This window comes from Eschrichtius robustus, chromosome 9, assembly GCF_028021215.1.
Source record: "Eschrichtius robustus isolate mEscRob2 chromosome 9, mEscRob2.pri, whole genome shotgun sequence".
NCBI lineage: Eukaryota > Metazoa > Chordata > Mammalia > Artiodactyla > Eschrichtiidae > Eschrichtius > Eschrichtius robustus.
Genome location: NC_090832.1, coordinates 12604802 through 12622743, shown reverse-complemented (window position 1 = coordinate 12622743; position 17942 = coordinate 12604802). Strand labels below are relative to the sequence as shown.

The following is a 17942-nucleotide window of genomic DNA, read 5'->3' as shown; positions in this document are numbered from 1 at the left end:
GGCCCTTGCCTGCAACATGTACCACACCCATGTGCTACGAGTTTTACTTACTGTGTGTCAACCCCCACTAGAATGTCAGATCCGGGAAGACAGGAACTACTTACCGTCTCTTATATTCACTGCTGTATCCTCAGCTCTCTCGGAACAGCTCCTGGTACAGGGTCAGCACTCAATAAGCACTGCTGAATGAATGCATGGTGACTAGCTACTTTCATCAGACTTAGTGGAAGTGTCAGTTAACAGGGCACTCTAGTTAGCAGACGAAAAGTTAAATGCAAAGAGTTAGTTCTATTTCTCCTAATGTGACCTGGTGCACTACTTCATCCAAAACTTCGTTTCCCGAATTAACGTGAAAGACAAGCGCATCATTTCAGAATACCAGGTTGTGCAGTTAGTATTACTTTAAAAATCATAGACGAGAAACGAGCAAAAAAAAATTTTCTTTTTTTGGCCGCGCCGTGCGGCATGCAAGATTTTAGTTCCCCAACCAGGGACTGAACCTGTGCCCCCCTGCAGCGGAAACGAGGAGTCTTACCCACTGGACCACCAAGGAAGTCCCAGAAATGAGCAAATTTTAATGGAAACGTCAGCTGTGCAGAATACCGGGGAGATGTTATAAGAAAAATCATCTACTGTTTTATAGCTGATCCTATTAAGTAAAGAATCTGTTCATTTTACCTGAAACTCACAGAAGAAATCACATCTACTTCTAAGGGTTGGATGGGCCAATGACGAACAAGAAAACGGGCCCCATCATGCCTATGAAGGACGGACCTGCCACCCCCTTGAGCGGCACGCCCTGGAAGAGCCCTCCACACCCTTGGCTCTCTCCCAGCCGGTACGACCCAAAGGAGGCACTGATCTCAGGGAACCGGCTCCCCGTCCCACACATGCAAGTGCAGCCAGAACTGCTGATCTCACTAAGCACTGGACAAGACTGCAGGGATTACTCTACGATGCATTTAGCATTTATCAGCACTGATTTTATATCTCCATTGACAAGCTTCCTGCAGGACCCTAATCTTCTCTACTTCACTAGGTGTTCTATGTCTTAGACTGCGATGTACAGAAATAATTCAGGGTGCCATATTCATGTATATTGCATCATTTCACACTCAAGTTGGAGGACCAAAATTTCAGCTAACACTCTCCTATTTTAACACATTCCATGTGCCAAGCTGCATGATATTTCCACCTCATTAAAACATGAGACAATCAGAGTGCTGCAGTGAGAGAGGGCACTGAGTTTTCTGAAGTATTTGAATCATGCAAGATGCTGGTAGCATGCAAGATTGTCTCCTCTACAAACTAGAACGGCTTTTGAGGTTGCTACCCGTAAGGTGTGCTCACTCTCGAACCTGCAAAGCAGCTGTTCCCAGAATTCAGCACACTTCAATGGTACTGCCATGCTAAGGCACTGAGGCACAAAGCGTGGACATGAAAGTCCCCTTCTCTCCACTCTCACATGCAGACCCTGCCAAAGCTTCTGGAACACTCGTGGGCGGTGCTTCTCTCGGCAGCCCTTCCCCCGTCTCTCTCTCTCTCTCAAGGCCCCTGCTCTCACTCAGGCCTCTTCAACTCTCTCCAAGAGACCACCCCAAACGCCTCCCAGAGCTGGTCTCTCAGATTCCAATCACTCCTGCCTGCAAAGTCCTCCCTACATCCCACAGTTCTGCCAGCAACACACCTCCTTTCAAACCCCTCTATCATTTCTCCATTATCCACTGAATTAAGTACAAACTTCCTAAAAGTCAGTGGCTCCCAAACTGCGGTCCACAGAACACCTGAAAAAGATTCACGGGCTGCCTGCTAAGCACCCAGCAACCAGGGCATCACCTATGCCCACACCTACGGCAGCAGGCTCTGGGGAGTTAGGGCCGGGAATCATTTGACCCTTATTAGTGAGTGACTCTCAGGCCCACTAAAATCTAAGTGCCAACACCCTACGTCTTGCATTCAAGCATCATGGCTGGACACATCTGGCTGTGCTGGATTAACACATATCAAACCAACCCATAAGACTAACAACGAAATTTTTTAAAAGATGGGCTAGCAGTTGGAAGGTAAGAGAGAACCGCTAAGGCTGCCAAACTTAAGGGTTCAAGATCCTGGTGAGAAAGACAGGAAAGTGAGTCCCACATTCTCTCCCATGAGGCCCTTTATGGCCTTTCTGAGTCCCCAGCAGCCTAAGGATGAGGCCAAGCAGAAAGGAGCCCTGGCTCTGAATATAGTAGGAAAATCATCTGATTACCCTAGAATGTACAAACAAGAGAACAAAAATCGTCTCTAATTCCATCATCCATAGAGAACCAATGCTGGTATTGTAATATATTTCCTTCTAGTCTTTGTACATATATATTCATACAATCTCGGAAATTTAACTTAGGCAAAACTAGAACTTGAAAACATTGACTATCCAAAAGTGCATAATCCCTATCAAGTATATTTTTAAATCCCTCTTCTTCCATTTCCAGTCACCCTATCAAATATTAAAAAGAGAAAAAATATAGATACAGTATTCCCTACAATTATTTTTATCGAGTGGTAAAATTACAGGTTAAATTCAAGTAGAGCAATTCAGACCATACTGTTACTAACATCAGTGCTCTCCTCTTGCCCTCAAAACTTACTATCAGGACGAACTTACGTCGGTGCCTACCCAAGAGCAGCCAGGTAAGGTCAGGTTCTAGAATCAAACGTTTCTTGACTCAAACCCCATCTACTGTGTACACAACCTCAGAGGGGTCAGGGCCTGGCCTCCTTAACTCTGAAATGAAGACGATAAAAGTGCTGCCGTCAAACAAGTATTGTGAGAACTAAACGAGATAATTCACGAAAAGCCATAGCAAGGGCCGAGCACGTAAGAAATCTCAGTAAATGTCACCTGTTAACTGCTGCCTCCCTCACCAAGGCGTGTGCTTCTTCATGACAGGCTTTGCTTACATCTAATTCATCTTTTTGCTCCTAGCATGAAGCGGAGGAACTGGTACTAAAAAGGAAATCTATATATTTTTTCATTTTAAGTTTTTAAAGGGAATAAATGGTTGAAAGAAACACCTCATGAAGGTTTAACAAAATATCATCCATAATGAAAATACGTGTGTGTATATATATGTAAATATAGTCTGTATACTTATATGTGTGCATGTGTATATAGACACGCATATGGACTGTTCACTTACAAAACAAGCTGAAAAGTTAAAACATTCTGAAATTTTTTTTTAAGTTATTTGTTTATTTATTTATTTATTTATTTATTTTTGGCTGCGTTGGGTCTTCATTGCTGCGTGCGGGCTTCCTCTAGTTGCGTGAGCGGGGGCTACTCTTCATTGTGGTGCACGGGCTTCTCACTGCGATGGCTTCTCTTGTTGCGGAGCATGGGCTCTAGGCGCACAGGCTTCAGTAGTTGTGGCACGTGGGCTCAGTAGTTGTGGCTCACGGGCTTAGTTGCTCTGCGGCATGTGGGATCTTCCCAGACCAGGGCTCGAACCCGTGTCCCCTGCATTGGCAGGCAGATTCTCAACCACTGCGCCACCAGGGAAGCCCAACATTCTGAGATTTTTATTGAGAAGTTTTGCAGATTGTATCCTGGGTTCAGTACCACTCCAGTTTAAGTACTAAAACTAGTGCTTTTCCTGTTTGTTTTGTCTCCCAATTCAGAGCACCAGGAAGATAGAAAGACCTTGAGTAAACTGATAACTTACTATTTCAAACAGGACCCCACAAGCCAGCACGGAAGTTAGGAGCACATACCTTATTTCCAAGGTATATGCTTTATCTTACACATAGAATCTTTCTGTACAAACAGAAACAGTTCCTGTCAGGGACCAGTACCACACAGCCAGTGAGTGGCAAAGTAAACTCACTCAGAAGAAGCCAAATTCTTGCTTTTACACTGAAGAGTAACTACTCAATGGCCTGCTGGGTTCATCAAGGCATCGGTATTTCTGGCTTAACAATACCTGTAGGGAGTTACATGTTACAATTTTAGAAATAAGGTAATTAGTTAAGTAGCAAAATGAAATTATAGGTTAACAAACAGATTTACTAAATAATTAATGAGTTGCTCTACCGCTACTTGTATTCACATATTATACGTCTGTTTCTCACTAAGACAAACCTGACCACAGCTGTCCACAGAGGGAATCAACACACTAGCCCACAGATATGTTATGCTTGGCCTATACCAAAAAAAAACTGTTGACAGATTTCTAAAAACTGGAAAATGTCACAAAGAAATACAGACACCCAACTTCATTTGAAAACAACAAGAACAACAACAAAGAAGCATAAGATTCTAGAAACTGTAGGTCCACAGTCAGCAGAAACTGAGCAGCCCATGTATCTTTGGGTTTGCCACAGTCTCCACCACTCCCTACTGTCTCAGTTGCCCCTACATTTCAATTTCTGACATTGCCTCCTGGCCCCTGTAGGCGTCTAAGTTTGCAACTCTTGTTGCAAGTCTCAGGGCCATTCCCGGTCCTCAGTGTTCACTTCTGTAGCAGCTTTTTTATTTTGGACTCTCTTGGCCTTTGTCGACTGCGTAGGGGGGCGGGGGGTGGGGAGGCGGGGAGGGGGGGAAATGGGGAACTCTCAAACTCCATCTGCACTGATTCGATGTCCATGAACTAAAACAAAAGAGCTTTTCACCTTGGCCTGCAGCATATTTGCCACTCTGAGTATTTCTGTCTTCTGCTTTTTCTTCCTCTCATTTCCCTTTGCATCTGCATGCATTGTTCAAAGCCAAAACCTGAGTGCTACGTGAAAGAGAACAACTATCCACTCTCCCTCAAATGGAATGGGGGACGGGGTGTCACATTCTACTCTTCTGTGAGAGCGAGGCCTGGAAATTCCACACAAAACCTAAACAGGTCCCTTCAGACCATGAAACATTCCCCTCATTCTGTCTTCCTGGGGCTGAACACTCACAGAGGTACACAGCAAAAGGGTCCCCTGGGCCTGGGGTGGCGCAGCTGTCTAGGAGCCCATGGGGACAAAGGCTTTAACTCTTCCCTGCCCACTCTGTGGGAAGGACACTTACAGACCTCAGTGCATTAATGCACCTACGGAAATATGCAACAACTGTCCCTACTAGAAAAGTTCTCCTTCCTACTCAATCACTATGTATTAGCTGAAAACCAACTGCAGACAAGAATTATGAGGGATGGTCTGACATACATTATTTATTTTTCTAGGCTCCACACGAGTGGTATAGACTGGTGGTCCTCAAATTTTAGCCAGCACTAGAATCACTGAGAGACCACAGCTTCCTGCATCCCACCCCCAGAGTTTCTGATTCTGTGAGTCTGGGATGGGGCCTGAGAATTTACATGTCTAAGCTCTAATGTTGAAAAAGGAAGGTCCATGGATAAACAACAAGGTCCTACTGTATAGCACAAGGAACTATATTCAATAGCCTGTGATAAACTATAATGGAAAAGAATATGAAAAAGAATATATCAATGTATATGTGTAACTGAGTCACTCTGTTGTACAGCAGAAATTAAACACGACATTGTAAATCAACTATACTTCAATAAAATTTTTTACAAAACTGATAATTAAAACAGGATCTAGGTTTTAAATGTGTATATTTGTTTAAAACAAAGTAGATTACACTTTGCAAACACTAAAAAAAAAAATAGAGGAAGTTCAAGAACAACGGTGACAAGATGTTGAGCCACATATATGTGGCTGGGAAAGGGTTTCCTGAAAATCTCAGTTTAAAAACATCAGGAGTCAGGGACAATTGTCATAGATTTACAGGTGCTCATTAAGTATCCCGATTAGATGGCGCCAAATAAGAAGAACAAAGAGTTTCTCCACCTCCAAAAAGAGTCTTTCTTTACAGATCAGTTTTAGATGAGATTCTTCAACTTGGCCTAGGGGTGCTTGTAACCAAACCACTTCATACCATCTGTCTTTAGATGTCTTACTCACAAGCAGTATTTGTGTTTTTTATTTAACACTTATTACCAACAATTTTAGGCTTTAGTGTAGACAGTCATTTTCATAAACGCTACTCACAGCTCTGTCATCGGCTCATGGTTAGTTTAAGACTCCAGTTGGAATCCATGTTAAGATGGTGCCTCGTGAAATCTGTTCCACTCTACACATTAAGCTAGTTTTCCTGTTTCAAAGGTCATATTCCAGGTAGACTTTTGACTTGATTCTCCCTAAGACACGGTAATATAAAATTACCCTGAGAACATGAAAATCTGTTCAGTTAACACAGGTTAAAGTTAGAAACACGTAAACACACACAGACACACACACTCGTGTACACACATCCACTCCTAAACCCAAAAGCACTGAATTTCCCTTCTGCTGCAAATCTCTGAAAATAGGAAATAGAGTGTTTCTTTTCACTAAAAGGTTTTCCTCAGGAAAGCATGATTCAGATGATCATAATCACTGCCTTTTCTGATTGATGACATATAGGGGTTTTTCCTCTAAAAGTCTGAAAGATACTCTCCCTATAGGGGGTGACATGAGGTGTGTGTTGTAAAGTTTCTAGGTTATTCTAATATAAACCTACCAACCTTCGATTCTCTCCCACTCACTCCTACTCTGTTGATAAGCGATGCATCGAGTGTTTAAAAAAAAAAAAAAAATGTGTTCAACTCCTACCTGTTGAAATTTCTCAAAATACCATCTACTCAATCAAAAAATGATGACTCTATTTTCCAAAGTAAAATTAGGACAGTCTATCAGCAGAGCAAAGTATTTTAAATTAGATCTATTGACCAGTTCCTTTGACTCAACTATTTTTCGTTTTCATAAAAAGACTTTCTAATTTTGACAACTACTGATCTGCATTCTAAGGAACTGTTTTGCTCTAGTAAACACAACTGCATCTGCCCTTCTGATCCCAGGTTAAAAACTGTTCCATCAGCCATCTGATGTCAAAGAAAACAAACTAGGCTAAGTCCACTTTCACAAAAACCCTATTCATAGATGAATAAACAGCTTCAGAAACTGGAGCTCCCTGCAAAATGTGCCAGAAGAGAACAATGATGTAAACAAAGTATGTGAACGCAGAAAGACAGATTGTGCTCTCCCTTTTAAATGACAAGAGAGTAATCAGGATGAGGGAAGGGCAGGGAGAGCTCTTAACCCTGGCAGAGAAAGAAAAAACTGAATCTACACCCCAAGTTCAAATATAGTTTTTAAATTATCTGGATGTGAAGCTATCAGTGAACCAACTCTACCTAGAACTTGGCTTCACAAATGCTAGAACCACCAATACCTTCATGCAAGACACCATCATCTCCAGAGTACTGCAATGCCTTCCATCTGGGCTCCCTAAACTCATTTCTGCCCCAAGAACCCAAATCAGATCATGTCACTCCCCTGCTTTTCATGATGAGAAAATGTTGCAAATGCCTGTCCAAGACTTATGAGACCCTCCATGATCTGACAGCTGTGTCTCTCACCCCACCCACCACAACCCCACCGTCCTTGCTCCTCATGACGCCACTGCGCTTCCTTTCCTCAAACACTTCAAGCTCATTTGCACCTCAGGGCCTTTGCACTGGCTGTGCCTTCTGCCTACAATGCTCTTCCCCCTAATTTTCCAATGGCTGGTTCCTTCTTGTCATTCATACCCAAGTGTCATCTTCTCAGAGAGGCTTCCCCAGTGACACCATCCCAAGAAGTCTCCCACCCGGTCACTCTCCCTCACCTCTCTGCTTTACTTTCTTCTTAGCACTTATCACTAGTGAATATCTTCTTGTTCATCTGCTTCGTTGTGGTGGTGGTTTTGGTATCGTTGTCTGTCATCCCCACATCTACCATATTAAAGGAGAGAGCCAGCTGGAACCCTGCACCTAGAACACAGCTGGATTTCCAGCACCTGGAACTTAGTAGGTCCTCAGTAATCACTTGTTGAATGAATGCAACTCTCTCATTACTACAGGGTGGAATTTGTCATCGAGGAAAGTGTTCCTCCAAAGCTGTCTCCAAGAGAACTACTACTAAACCTTTCCATGGCGCCACCTTCCTCCAGGACATACGAGGTCCTCAAAGGAAGTGAGGGAAAAGTGTCCAAGGAAACAACGAGGAGAAGACAAAAAATAGAGTTAATTTAACTCACCACCTATCCACCAATACAGAGAAGGATGGAACTGTCGTAAATGATTAGTAAACACGCGAAAGGTGACTATCAGCCACAACAGCATTAAATATTTAAGCAACAATAATCCAATTATACTACATATTAACTTGGAGTTATTATGAATTAATCAATAATGAGTTTGTGAACATTTATATGCCATACATTATGCAAAATGCTTTCCCTACGTTACCTCTTTTAATTCTAACAAAAACACTGTGAGTTAATTATCAGTCACATTTCACAAATGAGAAGCCTAAGGCAGGCTTGGGGAAGTTAAGATACTTTACTAAGTTTTCAAACCAGTTAGTATCAAATACAGAATCTGTTGTGAAGCAACTACACTTCAATAAAAATTTTTTTAAAAAAATACAGAATCTGAATCCAGCTCTATTTTATTCCAAAGCCTGTGTGTTACTTACCATGCCCAATCTCTCCCTCAGCAGTTAAAATGAAAATGCTGTGAAGAATCAAAGGCAAGCAGGAAATGAAGCCATAAAAATCGTTTAAGAAAGTTAAATGGATGGATGGATGGATAGATGTGATTCCACCAAATAGAAATGTTAATTGTACCAGACAAAAAATCTGCCATATGACACTCAAGATAAAATAAAAATTAGATTAAGAGAGTCAAAAAGAGAAATGATTCATTACTGAGTAGCATTCTGAAACAATACAACACAGTCAACAAACTACAATAAAAATAAATAACTGTCAGTAAGTGTCTCAAATGCTAAAAGGTCAGGTTCAGAATACGTAGGGTCCTGCTTAAGCTGTGTAATTAAAAAAAAGAAAGAAAGAAAAAAAAAGAAAGAGAAAGAAAAGGAATGTATCCCATGAGTGTAAATCCTGAAGGGATAATCAGGGAACACAAAAGTCAAAAGTTCTTTGAAGTTGCCCCTCCCGACACTTGATGAAGAGAGAACGAAAAGCACCACGTTGACCACAGGAGGAACCAGGGGCTGCACAGAACAAGAGAACAGAAGAAGCCTGTGGAGTCTGGTCCCAACTCCTGGCCTTCTGACCTTGGACAACTCACTTCATGTCCGAAAGCCTCTATCCTCACTGGGCCTTCACTGTGCTCCTCTCGGTCTTGTGAAAATATCAAATGCGAACAAACATGGAAGAGCTTGTGTAAATAAAACTTGCTTTAAAGCCTAGTTAATGGCTATACCAGTGGTGAAAACACCAGAAACCTCACAAAATGAAAGCAAAGAGGAAAAGGAGGTGAGAACATAGATGTCCCAGAGCTAGAACACAACAGGCTTGGAATGAACAAACATCAAGGCGGTGACACAGAAACAGCAAGACAGAAAACTGAGGTACCCGCAGCTCTCCACAATGATGTGAACGCAAAAAGGAAGCATGCAGGTGAGGCCTGAACAAGGAGAGGTCACCTCCCAATCTCCACCGACACAGAACTCAGACACCCGGCCTCGGCACAGCACGTACTTCCAAATTTTGAGAACCGCCCTGAATGACATTCAGTGTCACTTTCCAGCAACAATGAAATCTCCCCCGCAAAATCATCTAAGTTTGGTAAACCCGGTGCAGTCCCAGACTACAGGACCATGTGACTGGCCAAAAGCCCAGCTCATCCTCCAAAGTCCACCTAAGGATCCTGAGAACACACTTCAACCACACAAGCCCACTGACCACCCCATGACTCCCTTCTTCCTACTTGGCTTTAAAAAAAAAAAAAAAAAGGATTGTTATGAGAACTCTTCAAATCCCAAGAAATATGGAAGACAGCTCAAGGGAAACGTCTCATTTAGTTTACAGAGAATCACCTGATGTTGTTGCTAGGTGGTGCTTATAAATATATAAATATAAGCACACTCCCTAAGATTGCTTTTCTGTTTTAATTAGTGGCCAAGTCAAGTGTCGTCACCAGGGAACTTAAATAAAATAGGTGGAGCCCATGTCAGATCAGACAGCAGGACCTACCAGCGAAGTGGGAAAACGCGTTTGCAGCGGCTGCTGGAGCAGAGCTTCTCAAGCTGCAATGTGCACATGGATCACCAGGGGATCTTGTTAGAATGAAGTTAGCAGGCTTGTGCTTCTGCATCTCCAACAAGCTCCCGGGTGATGCGGGTACCACTAGTCATGGACCAGGTGCCACAGAGGGGTCAACGGTCCAAAGCAAGAGCCAGTCCTAATGCCATGCTCACTGGAAGTCCAGTGACTATAAGAAAAAAGTTGAGAAAATACAGTTTGAACTTATTTACCCCAAGAGGGCTCAGGATACTGGCAAGAGGCATCTACCACTCAGCTCACCAAGAACCTTCCCCTGATTAGTGATGTTGAGCATCCTTTTATATACTTGTTGGGCATCTGTCTGTCTCATCACTTTTTATTATTTCTGCTTCTTAGTATTTTTAAAAGAAATTTGCCTAAGAGGAATTAATAGGGTCCTTCGTATACTTGTTCTAATATTTTTAAGTTTGCTCTTCATAATTAAGCTTTAGATACACCTAGAATTTACTTTGCACAGAGGATGCAATAGTATTGTTGTGAGTATAAAACGTAAAGAATTTAGTAAAACATCAACATAGAGAAAGCAAAAAACAAAAACAAGAACCTTCCTGACCAGCTGCAAGTCCCACCCCGGGTCCTCTGAGTGGTTGACAAATGGCAGGGAAATCTCCACGGCACTGACTGGTGTCCCTGAATGGTAAGAATCAACCTTATGACAGACCACGCGGCTCAGAGAGAGTAATTTATGTCCTGGAGCTGTAGGATAAAAGAGGAGAGGAAGCAATAAAAACAAGCAGTAATTTATTGAGAGCTTACATAAGATCACACAGGCAGAGGTGGTACCGGGATACAAAGCCAGAGACTGATTCCAGAGCCCACACTCTCACCTCTAAGTTCCAATGCCTGGTACAAGCCACAGGAGCGATGAAGTGATGGAGGAGAGGACAGCATTTAAGAGCGCCACCGCCCATCAGCACGAGACCAGAGACTCCCCGTCTCTGCTTTAGTTTCTTCGCCTTTAATACGGGCTAATAATTGTTCGCACACCTCACCAGGTTTTCTGAGGAGTCAACGAGGGAGTCTAAATAAAGCACTTAGCCCAGTGTCTGATACATAATAAATACTTCAATGAATGTTTTTCTATTATTATGATTAAGAAAACTCTGTGGCTGGAGTCCAGGAGATAGAACTGGCAAGAAATTGGACTAAAGAAAAGAGTTCTTGACCTATAGCCAAATGGTGGACCTACAACTGCCAAAAGAAACGACCTCCCTTTTCCAGCGACCCTAGAGGCTAAAGGAAGAAGGACAACCTAACTGGAATCAGAACGACAAAAAGAACTGGCCTTTGACCAGCCACGAACAAGATCTCTACCGTTAACAAGGGAACTCCAGCTCCTCTGTGACCAGACAGTGAGGCACTTTAAAACTGCTGACCTGCCACATGTTACAGACACATCAGGAAAAAAGCAGTGCCCACGGCCAGATATAGAAAATGAGCAGATGTCCTGAGCACATGCTCAGACCTCAAACAAGAAAGCTCCCTTTCGTCTTGGTTGGTGATGGGGAAACATTAACCACACTGTCAGCACCAGAAGGTGGCCAGAGAGACTTCTGTTCTGGGACTAAAGCTGGTTTTATAGATGTGCTCTCTCAACAACAAACACACATATTTCGAGACTGTCCGTCGCAGACCGATCAATGACCAAGGGCTGGACGGACGGGGCTGCAGGGACAAACCAGTAACCCTTCCTCCTTGCTGAAGACACTCCAATGGCCTGAAAGCAGGAACACAACTTGGGACGCGGCATTTTACAACGCAACTTCTAATATTTATTTAAATCAAGTTTAGAATGATTTGGCTTTAAGTCAGACTCTTTCCAACTTTTCCCATTGTTACAAGGAACTCCAGATGTGAATTTTTTAATTTAATTCTTTACCATAAAGTTGCAATTAACTGTTTTCAATGAAACATCTTTGTTGTAAATGAAATGAGCATATTAAATATAACAAGTAAAAAAAATCAGGCTTAGAGACAAAGACCTCATAATCAGCTTAGGGTTCTGACCTGAGAAAACTTAACAGGGATGAAAATACAACACTATTTCTAAAACAAGGCGGACCCATGGGCTTGAGGGAAGTGGGAAATTGTGACATGTGTCCTACTTTGAGAGCTGATCTATGAATATCAGGACATGTAAATTACTGTATGTCAGACACTACTGGCTGCCTACCAATATCTATTCTCCCCCTCTTCCTTACTGAATAAACTCCAAATTTTTTTCAAGGCCACAGTGTACGAAACTTTAAAAAAAACTACAGTGACCAGCTTCCCCTGTAGCATGAGGTAGTCACGTGACAGCTGTATCAACTACAATGTAAGCCAAGTCATTTGATGGAACCTCTAGGAGAGCTCTTTGAAGGGGAGGACTTGGCTACCACCAGTGTTTTGTCTCCTCTGGGTCTCCTTTCTCCAGCCTGGAACAAGAACGTGATCCTGGTGGCGGAGCAGCCATCCTGCACGGAGGTGTTTGGTATAAAGGGTTCAGCCCCCTGCTCAGAATGGCTGAACAGGATGACAGAAGAAGCGTGGAGTCCTGATGGCACCACGGAAACCCCACACAATCCTGAATTCCCTATTTCCAGACTTCTTTTCCAAGGAAAAATCAAAACTCTCATTTGGAGAGTCCACCAAAAACTGGGTTTTCTGTTATATGCAGCTGACCCTATTCTTGCCTGATACACATTGTAAAAGTTCATCTGCTTTGCAAAAGCCTTCACCAAATCATCTGGAAGGCAAGGTGCCATGAAACTATGAATTAATTTTATTAACAAATAACTTTCCTGACATATACGGAATAGGTAGAATAAGACACACATATAGCAAATGACTCTCCTCCACTAACACATGATGTATAACTCATCACAGGGATCCTGATGGTCTATTCATCCATGTGGTGAAGATGAGAGCGTCCTCTGGGGGTGACCCTGGGAAGAACCTCCCAAGAAGATGGAAGGAAATGAAGCCAAACTGTCTGGGGTCAAACGCTGCTCTGTCACTTCGTGGCTGTGTGACACTGGTCAGAGTACTTAACCTTCCTATGCCTCGGTGTCCTCAACTGCAAAATGGAAATGATAGTTCCTACCTCAAAGGGTGTTTACGCATTTAAATGAGCTAACACTTGTACAATGCTTAGACCTGCGCTAACATGCACTGAGTATCTACTAATATCATAACACTGGTGTTGCTAGAGCTAGGGATTAATACAAATAAAAATTATAATAAAATAGTAATAATAATAAAAGCCAGATGAATTACTTCATTCTGTAGACAGCAGCCTTTTTCCTAATATATGCATCTGCCTAATAACATCAACATGAGAGCAAGCTAGAGGTTGTGGCCAGATTTAGACAGTTTTAAATCTAAGGCTTTCTACAGTGCTCACGATCACCACTGCCACACTCATGCAATGCCAAGAGTGGCAATCTACAAGAAGAGCTGCTTATCAGTAGGATGTATTTATAAAATGGGGGTTGGGCAGGGAGGTTAGCAAAGACAGCTAAAAATAGTCCTATAAGCAAACAAGTTTGCATAAGCCAATAGTTCATTAAAAAGTCGATATTTTCACATCATGACTATGAGAAATATTCAAGTAATGTGTCACCCAATTTGGGAGAATGCAGCCTCTCGTCTAAGAGTTCGCCACACACTTCCTCCTTTTCTCTTCTCTAGATTCTAACACAAAAAGTATCCAGGTCATTCGATTAGGCTGTACTTAAGGGTCCAAAAGGGCACAAGCATTTTATATAAAGTTGCCACGTACTAGCCACAGGTATGTAACCTAATCAGTATCCAACGCTCCAGACACCAAGATACTGAACCACCCATTAATTCCTCTTTCAGGTCAGTATAAAACTTTCCCTGGGTGAAAGCGATCTCAACTAAGTCACAATGTCAAGGCAACAGGATACCAAAAACAGTTTAATCTGCTCTGACTTAAATGCTAAACAAACATAACCGGATGTGAATTTATGCTTCTCCTCTCCCAATCCCAAGAGGGACCAAAAAAAAAAAAGGACACAAATCTTGAGGGTGTGAAGACCTCACTCCATAATCTCCCTGTTTGCCTGTTACCGGTTTTCTGGTTGTACCTTATCAAGTAGGCTGGCAGTGGCTCAGAAAAGCCAGAGTGATAAACTGTAACCCTTTCTTTTACTCAGGAGCAGTACTGTCCCGTACAAATATAATGTGAGCTGCAAAAGTCAGCCGCCTGTGTAATTTTAAATTTTTTAGGAGCCACCTTTCAGAAGGTAAAAATAAATAGGTGAAGTTAATTTTAGGAATAAACTTTATTTACCCCAATATATCAAAATATTATTTCAACATGTAATAAGTATAAAAAACTAGCAATGAGATAGTTTATATGCTGTTTTTCACACGAGTGTGTATTTTACACTTACAGCACATGGCAATGTGGACCAGCCATATTTCAAGGGCCCAAAAGCCACTTGTGGTCTGGCTACCATTTTGGACAGACCAGCTCTTGAGGTCAAAAACTGCTGAAGTCATCAGTTTCTTAGTTTGCTTCTATGATGGATACACTGGTAAAACAGATCAACCAACTCAGACTGGGCAAGTCGCTAGACAGGGGACCTAGTAGTATCTTGAATGGGGGAACACACCCCATTTCAAAATAGGATCTGGGTCTTTATAGCTTTTAAGTTTATGTTTCGTATCAAGCAGTGACACTGCTGTTTACACATTACTCAATATACAAGTACTTGGTGTTTTCATGTTTGTTTTAAATAAGAGCCCAGGAAATTTTGGTCCCTGGGCAAACCTCTTCTCAGGAGCGATGTACCCTGTCCCTTCTCCCAAAGGAGCAGGAAACGGTCAGACATACTCCGCTGGCACGTGCCATACCTCCCATACATCGGGGACATCCTATTCCACGTGGTCTGTGTGTACTACGCAGGCATGAGAAATGAGATGCAGAGATGACCAGCGTTTGTGATGCCGCAGCCATGGGTGAGACAGTTAGAAAGATGACCTGATCTTACCAGTGTTTACCTACCTCTCAGGCTTACTGATGACCAAGGGTAATAACAGAGAGAGAGCTCTTACCAAACCGTAACGCGCTATACAATTCTAGTTATTATTATTGAGAAAGGACACTATTCCCCTCACCTAGAAGAGCAGATAGAAGAAAGTAAAAAAAAAAAAAATAGTAACTTGAAACAGAGAGATGCTGAGTTGGGAGGGGGGTGAAGAGCCCACCAAAACACTGGTTGTTCTTGGAGGGCTTGTTCTCTTGAAAGGGTTCAAAGAGGCTTGAGGAACCTCCGTCACTTTTCCCTCGAAATCTTGGCAGGTACTTAAAAGTAACCGTGACAGCTCGGAGTCCAAGCTTCCAGCCACCCCTGCTCTACCACCGGCCGCCTGTCCAACCAACCCACCGCTTTTCCTCATCCCAATGACGGCATAACTCAGGGAAAAGGTTCCAAGCAGTCAGACGACTTCTTCCCAGGATTTAAATATGGCCTAAAAATGCGGCGCCACCGGGGGTACTGGCGCCTTCCCGGAGCGAAAGTCGCCGAGTCCCGGGGAGTCTGGCTCAAGGCTCGTCGCCGGCGCGAATGCCTCAGCGTTGGTTCTTGCGCTGCCCTCCCTCCCTCTCCGACAAAAACAGGGAGGCTCGCCGAGCCGCCGGGGTCTCCCTTTACCTGTCCAACCGCCTCGTCACGCCTGCGAACTGCTCTGGGCAGGCGGCGTTGACGACGTCCGAGGCGAGTCACCCACACAAAGGCGCCTTGTGCCTCTGCGCCCCGGGACAGGCAGCCGGGGCGCCGGGAAGGGCAGGGAGGGCGCCCCCGCGTCCGAGATCCGCACGCCCGGCCCCCTCCCTCCATTCAGAGGCCACCCCTACCCCGCCCCCGGTTTCAAGATGGGCCTCTCCTCGGCTTGTCACCACTCGCACCCCCGCAAGCAGGCACGAGAGCTAGGGGCGCACAAGCCAGTGGGAAGAAGTTTGCATTGTCACCGCGCTGCGCTCTCAACGCTCCTCGCCTGCAGGAAGGGCTGAGCACCCCCTACACCAGCTCCCCGCCAGCCGATGCCCGGGGCCGGAGACGCCGAGCCCCTCCCCCCCCAAGGCTCGCTCACCTCTAGTCCAGTCCACCACTTGTTTGGGGCTCCACTTGGTCACGGGCTCCATGGTGGAGGGCTGGGCACCCAGCGGGGCTGGAGTCGGCGGTGAAGTCCTGCTGCCCGCGCCCGTTGCCCCTTCCCGGGAGGGCGCGCCCCGCGGCTGGTCCCCGCGCCCGAGCGCCCCGTCAAGGCTGCATGACTGCCGCGGTCAGCGGGACATCCCAGCACGGCTCAGCCCGGGCGGCGCGGCCCTCTCCCCGGCGCACGGGACAGCGGCGCGGCTCCTCCTCCAGCTGCCACCGTCCAGCTGCAGCTCCTCCTCCTCCTCCCGCGGCCGCCGCGGCCGGGACCCCGGGCACAGCTGCTGCTCCTGGGCGACGGCAGCTGCTGAGACTCAGGGCTGTGAGCCCAGATCCCCCGGCCTCGGCTCCGAGCGGGACTCTCCCGGCCCTGCTGCTCCCCGCCGCCCCTCTGCGCCTCCGGCCGGGACCGCTGCCTCGGGTTCTCGGGCCGCGCGCTCCGCTCCCCCTCCAGCTCCTCCTCTGGGCTGCGAGCTCTCCCGGGTCCCCGCTCCTCGCGCGCCGGCGTCCGGAGTCTTCCCGCCCGCAGGTCCCACCTCCTGCGCCTCCCTGGCTGGCTGCACCGGGACGGGGAGGAGCGCAGAGCGAGCGCGCTCCGGTTACAAAGTTCCAGCTCCAGCCTGCGCGCTCGGAATAAAAGAAGGGGCGGGGCCGGACACCCAGCGAAACTCGTGGGAGGGGGCGGGGCCGCCCAGCCAGCCGACTCCGGTTACTTTCCCTCTCTCAGCTGGTCTCCGCACACTCGGAGTGGCCCGGGCCGGACTTTCTTTCTCAGGGGGCGGGTTGTAGATACGCGTGCATCCTACAGAGCCCGTTGGCTTTGGTGAGGCCCGGGTCCTGTTGGTAGCAGTACAGGCCGTCCGGCTGTGAGCAACAGTGCACTAAAAAAGGTAATAATAAAATCAAAACTAAAGTGAGACCTGCACGTTCTGTTCGTTTTAAGTGCTGTGGGTCAATACTGCTATGCGATTAAGCCCTCCTCCTTTTACATTTCTTAAGGGAAAATTATTTTATTTCATTTATATTTTGGATGACATTGTGACAATCTAATTCACTTCTTTTTAAATTTATTTTATTGAAGTATAGTTGATTTACCATGTGTTAACTTCTGTTCTACAACAAAGTGATTCAGTTATACATATACATATACATTCCTTTTCATATCCTTTCCCATTACGGTTTATCACAGGACACTGAATACAATTCCCTGTGCTATACAGTAGGACCTTGTTTATCCATTCTCTACATAACAGTTTGCATCTGCTAATCCCAAACTCCCAATCCATCCCTCTCCCACCTCCCCTCCCCCTTGGCAACCCGTTCTCTCTGTCTGTAACTCACTTCTCTTTTAATGCTACTGCAATATTTCAACTTCTCAACTAAAATGAATCATACTAAACTGGTAGCTTTTAGCGTTCTATATTGCCATACTGTAATATTCATATTTGCAAAGTGAGCTAATGCTCATTTGAATTAGTCATCAATCGTGAAGGGAAAGTTGTTAGCCAGCTCCAAAAAAAAAAGATACTGTGTGCAGTTTCCGCGACTGACAGAAGGGCCCTTTTACTTTCAGGGGCTCAATCTGGGGCCAGAGTTAACCCTGAACTGGGGGAAAATCCTAAATT

At 44.9% G+C, this 17942-nt stretch overlaps 1 protein-coding gene across 4 annotated transcripts in view; it reads right to left on the bottom strand.

Annotated features, from left to right (window-relative positions):
* The window catches only part of CNKSR3 (CNKSR family member 3), a 100237-nt gene extending 83334 nt beyond the window's left edge, over positions 1 to 16903 (bottom strand). For all 4 annotated transcript variants that reach the window (XM_068550739.1, XM_068550740.1, XM_068550741.1 and 1 more), the window contains exon 1: positions 16253 to 16903. In XM_068550739.1, the coding sequence (XP_068406840.1) occupies positions 16253 to 16304 (52 nt within the window). In that variant the 5' untranslated portion in view covers positions 16305 to 16903. The remainder of the gene's footprint in view (positions 1 to 16252) is intronic.
* Between the last annotated feature and the right edge of the window lie 1039 nt (positions 16904 to 17942).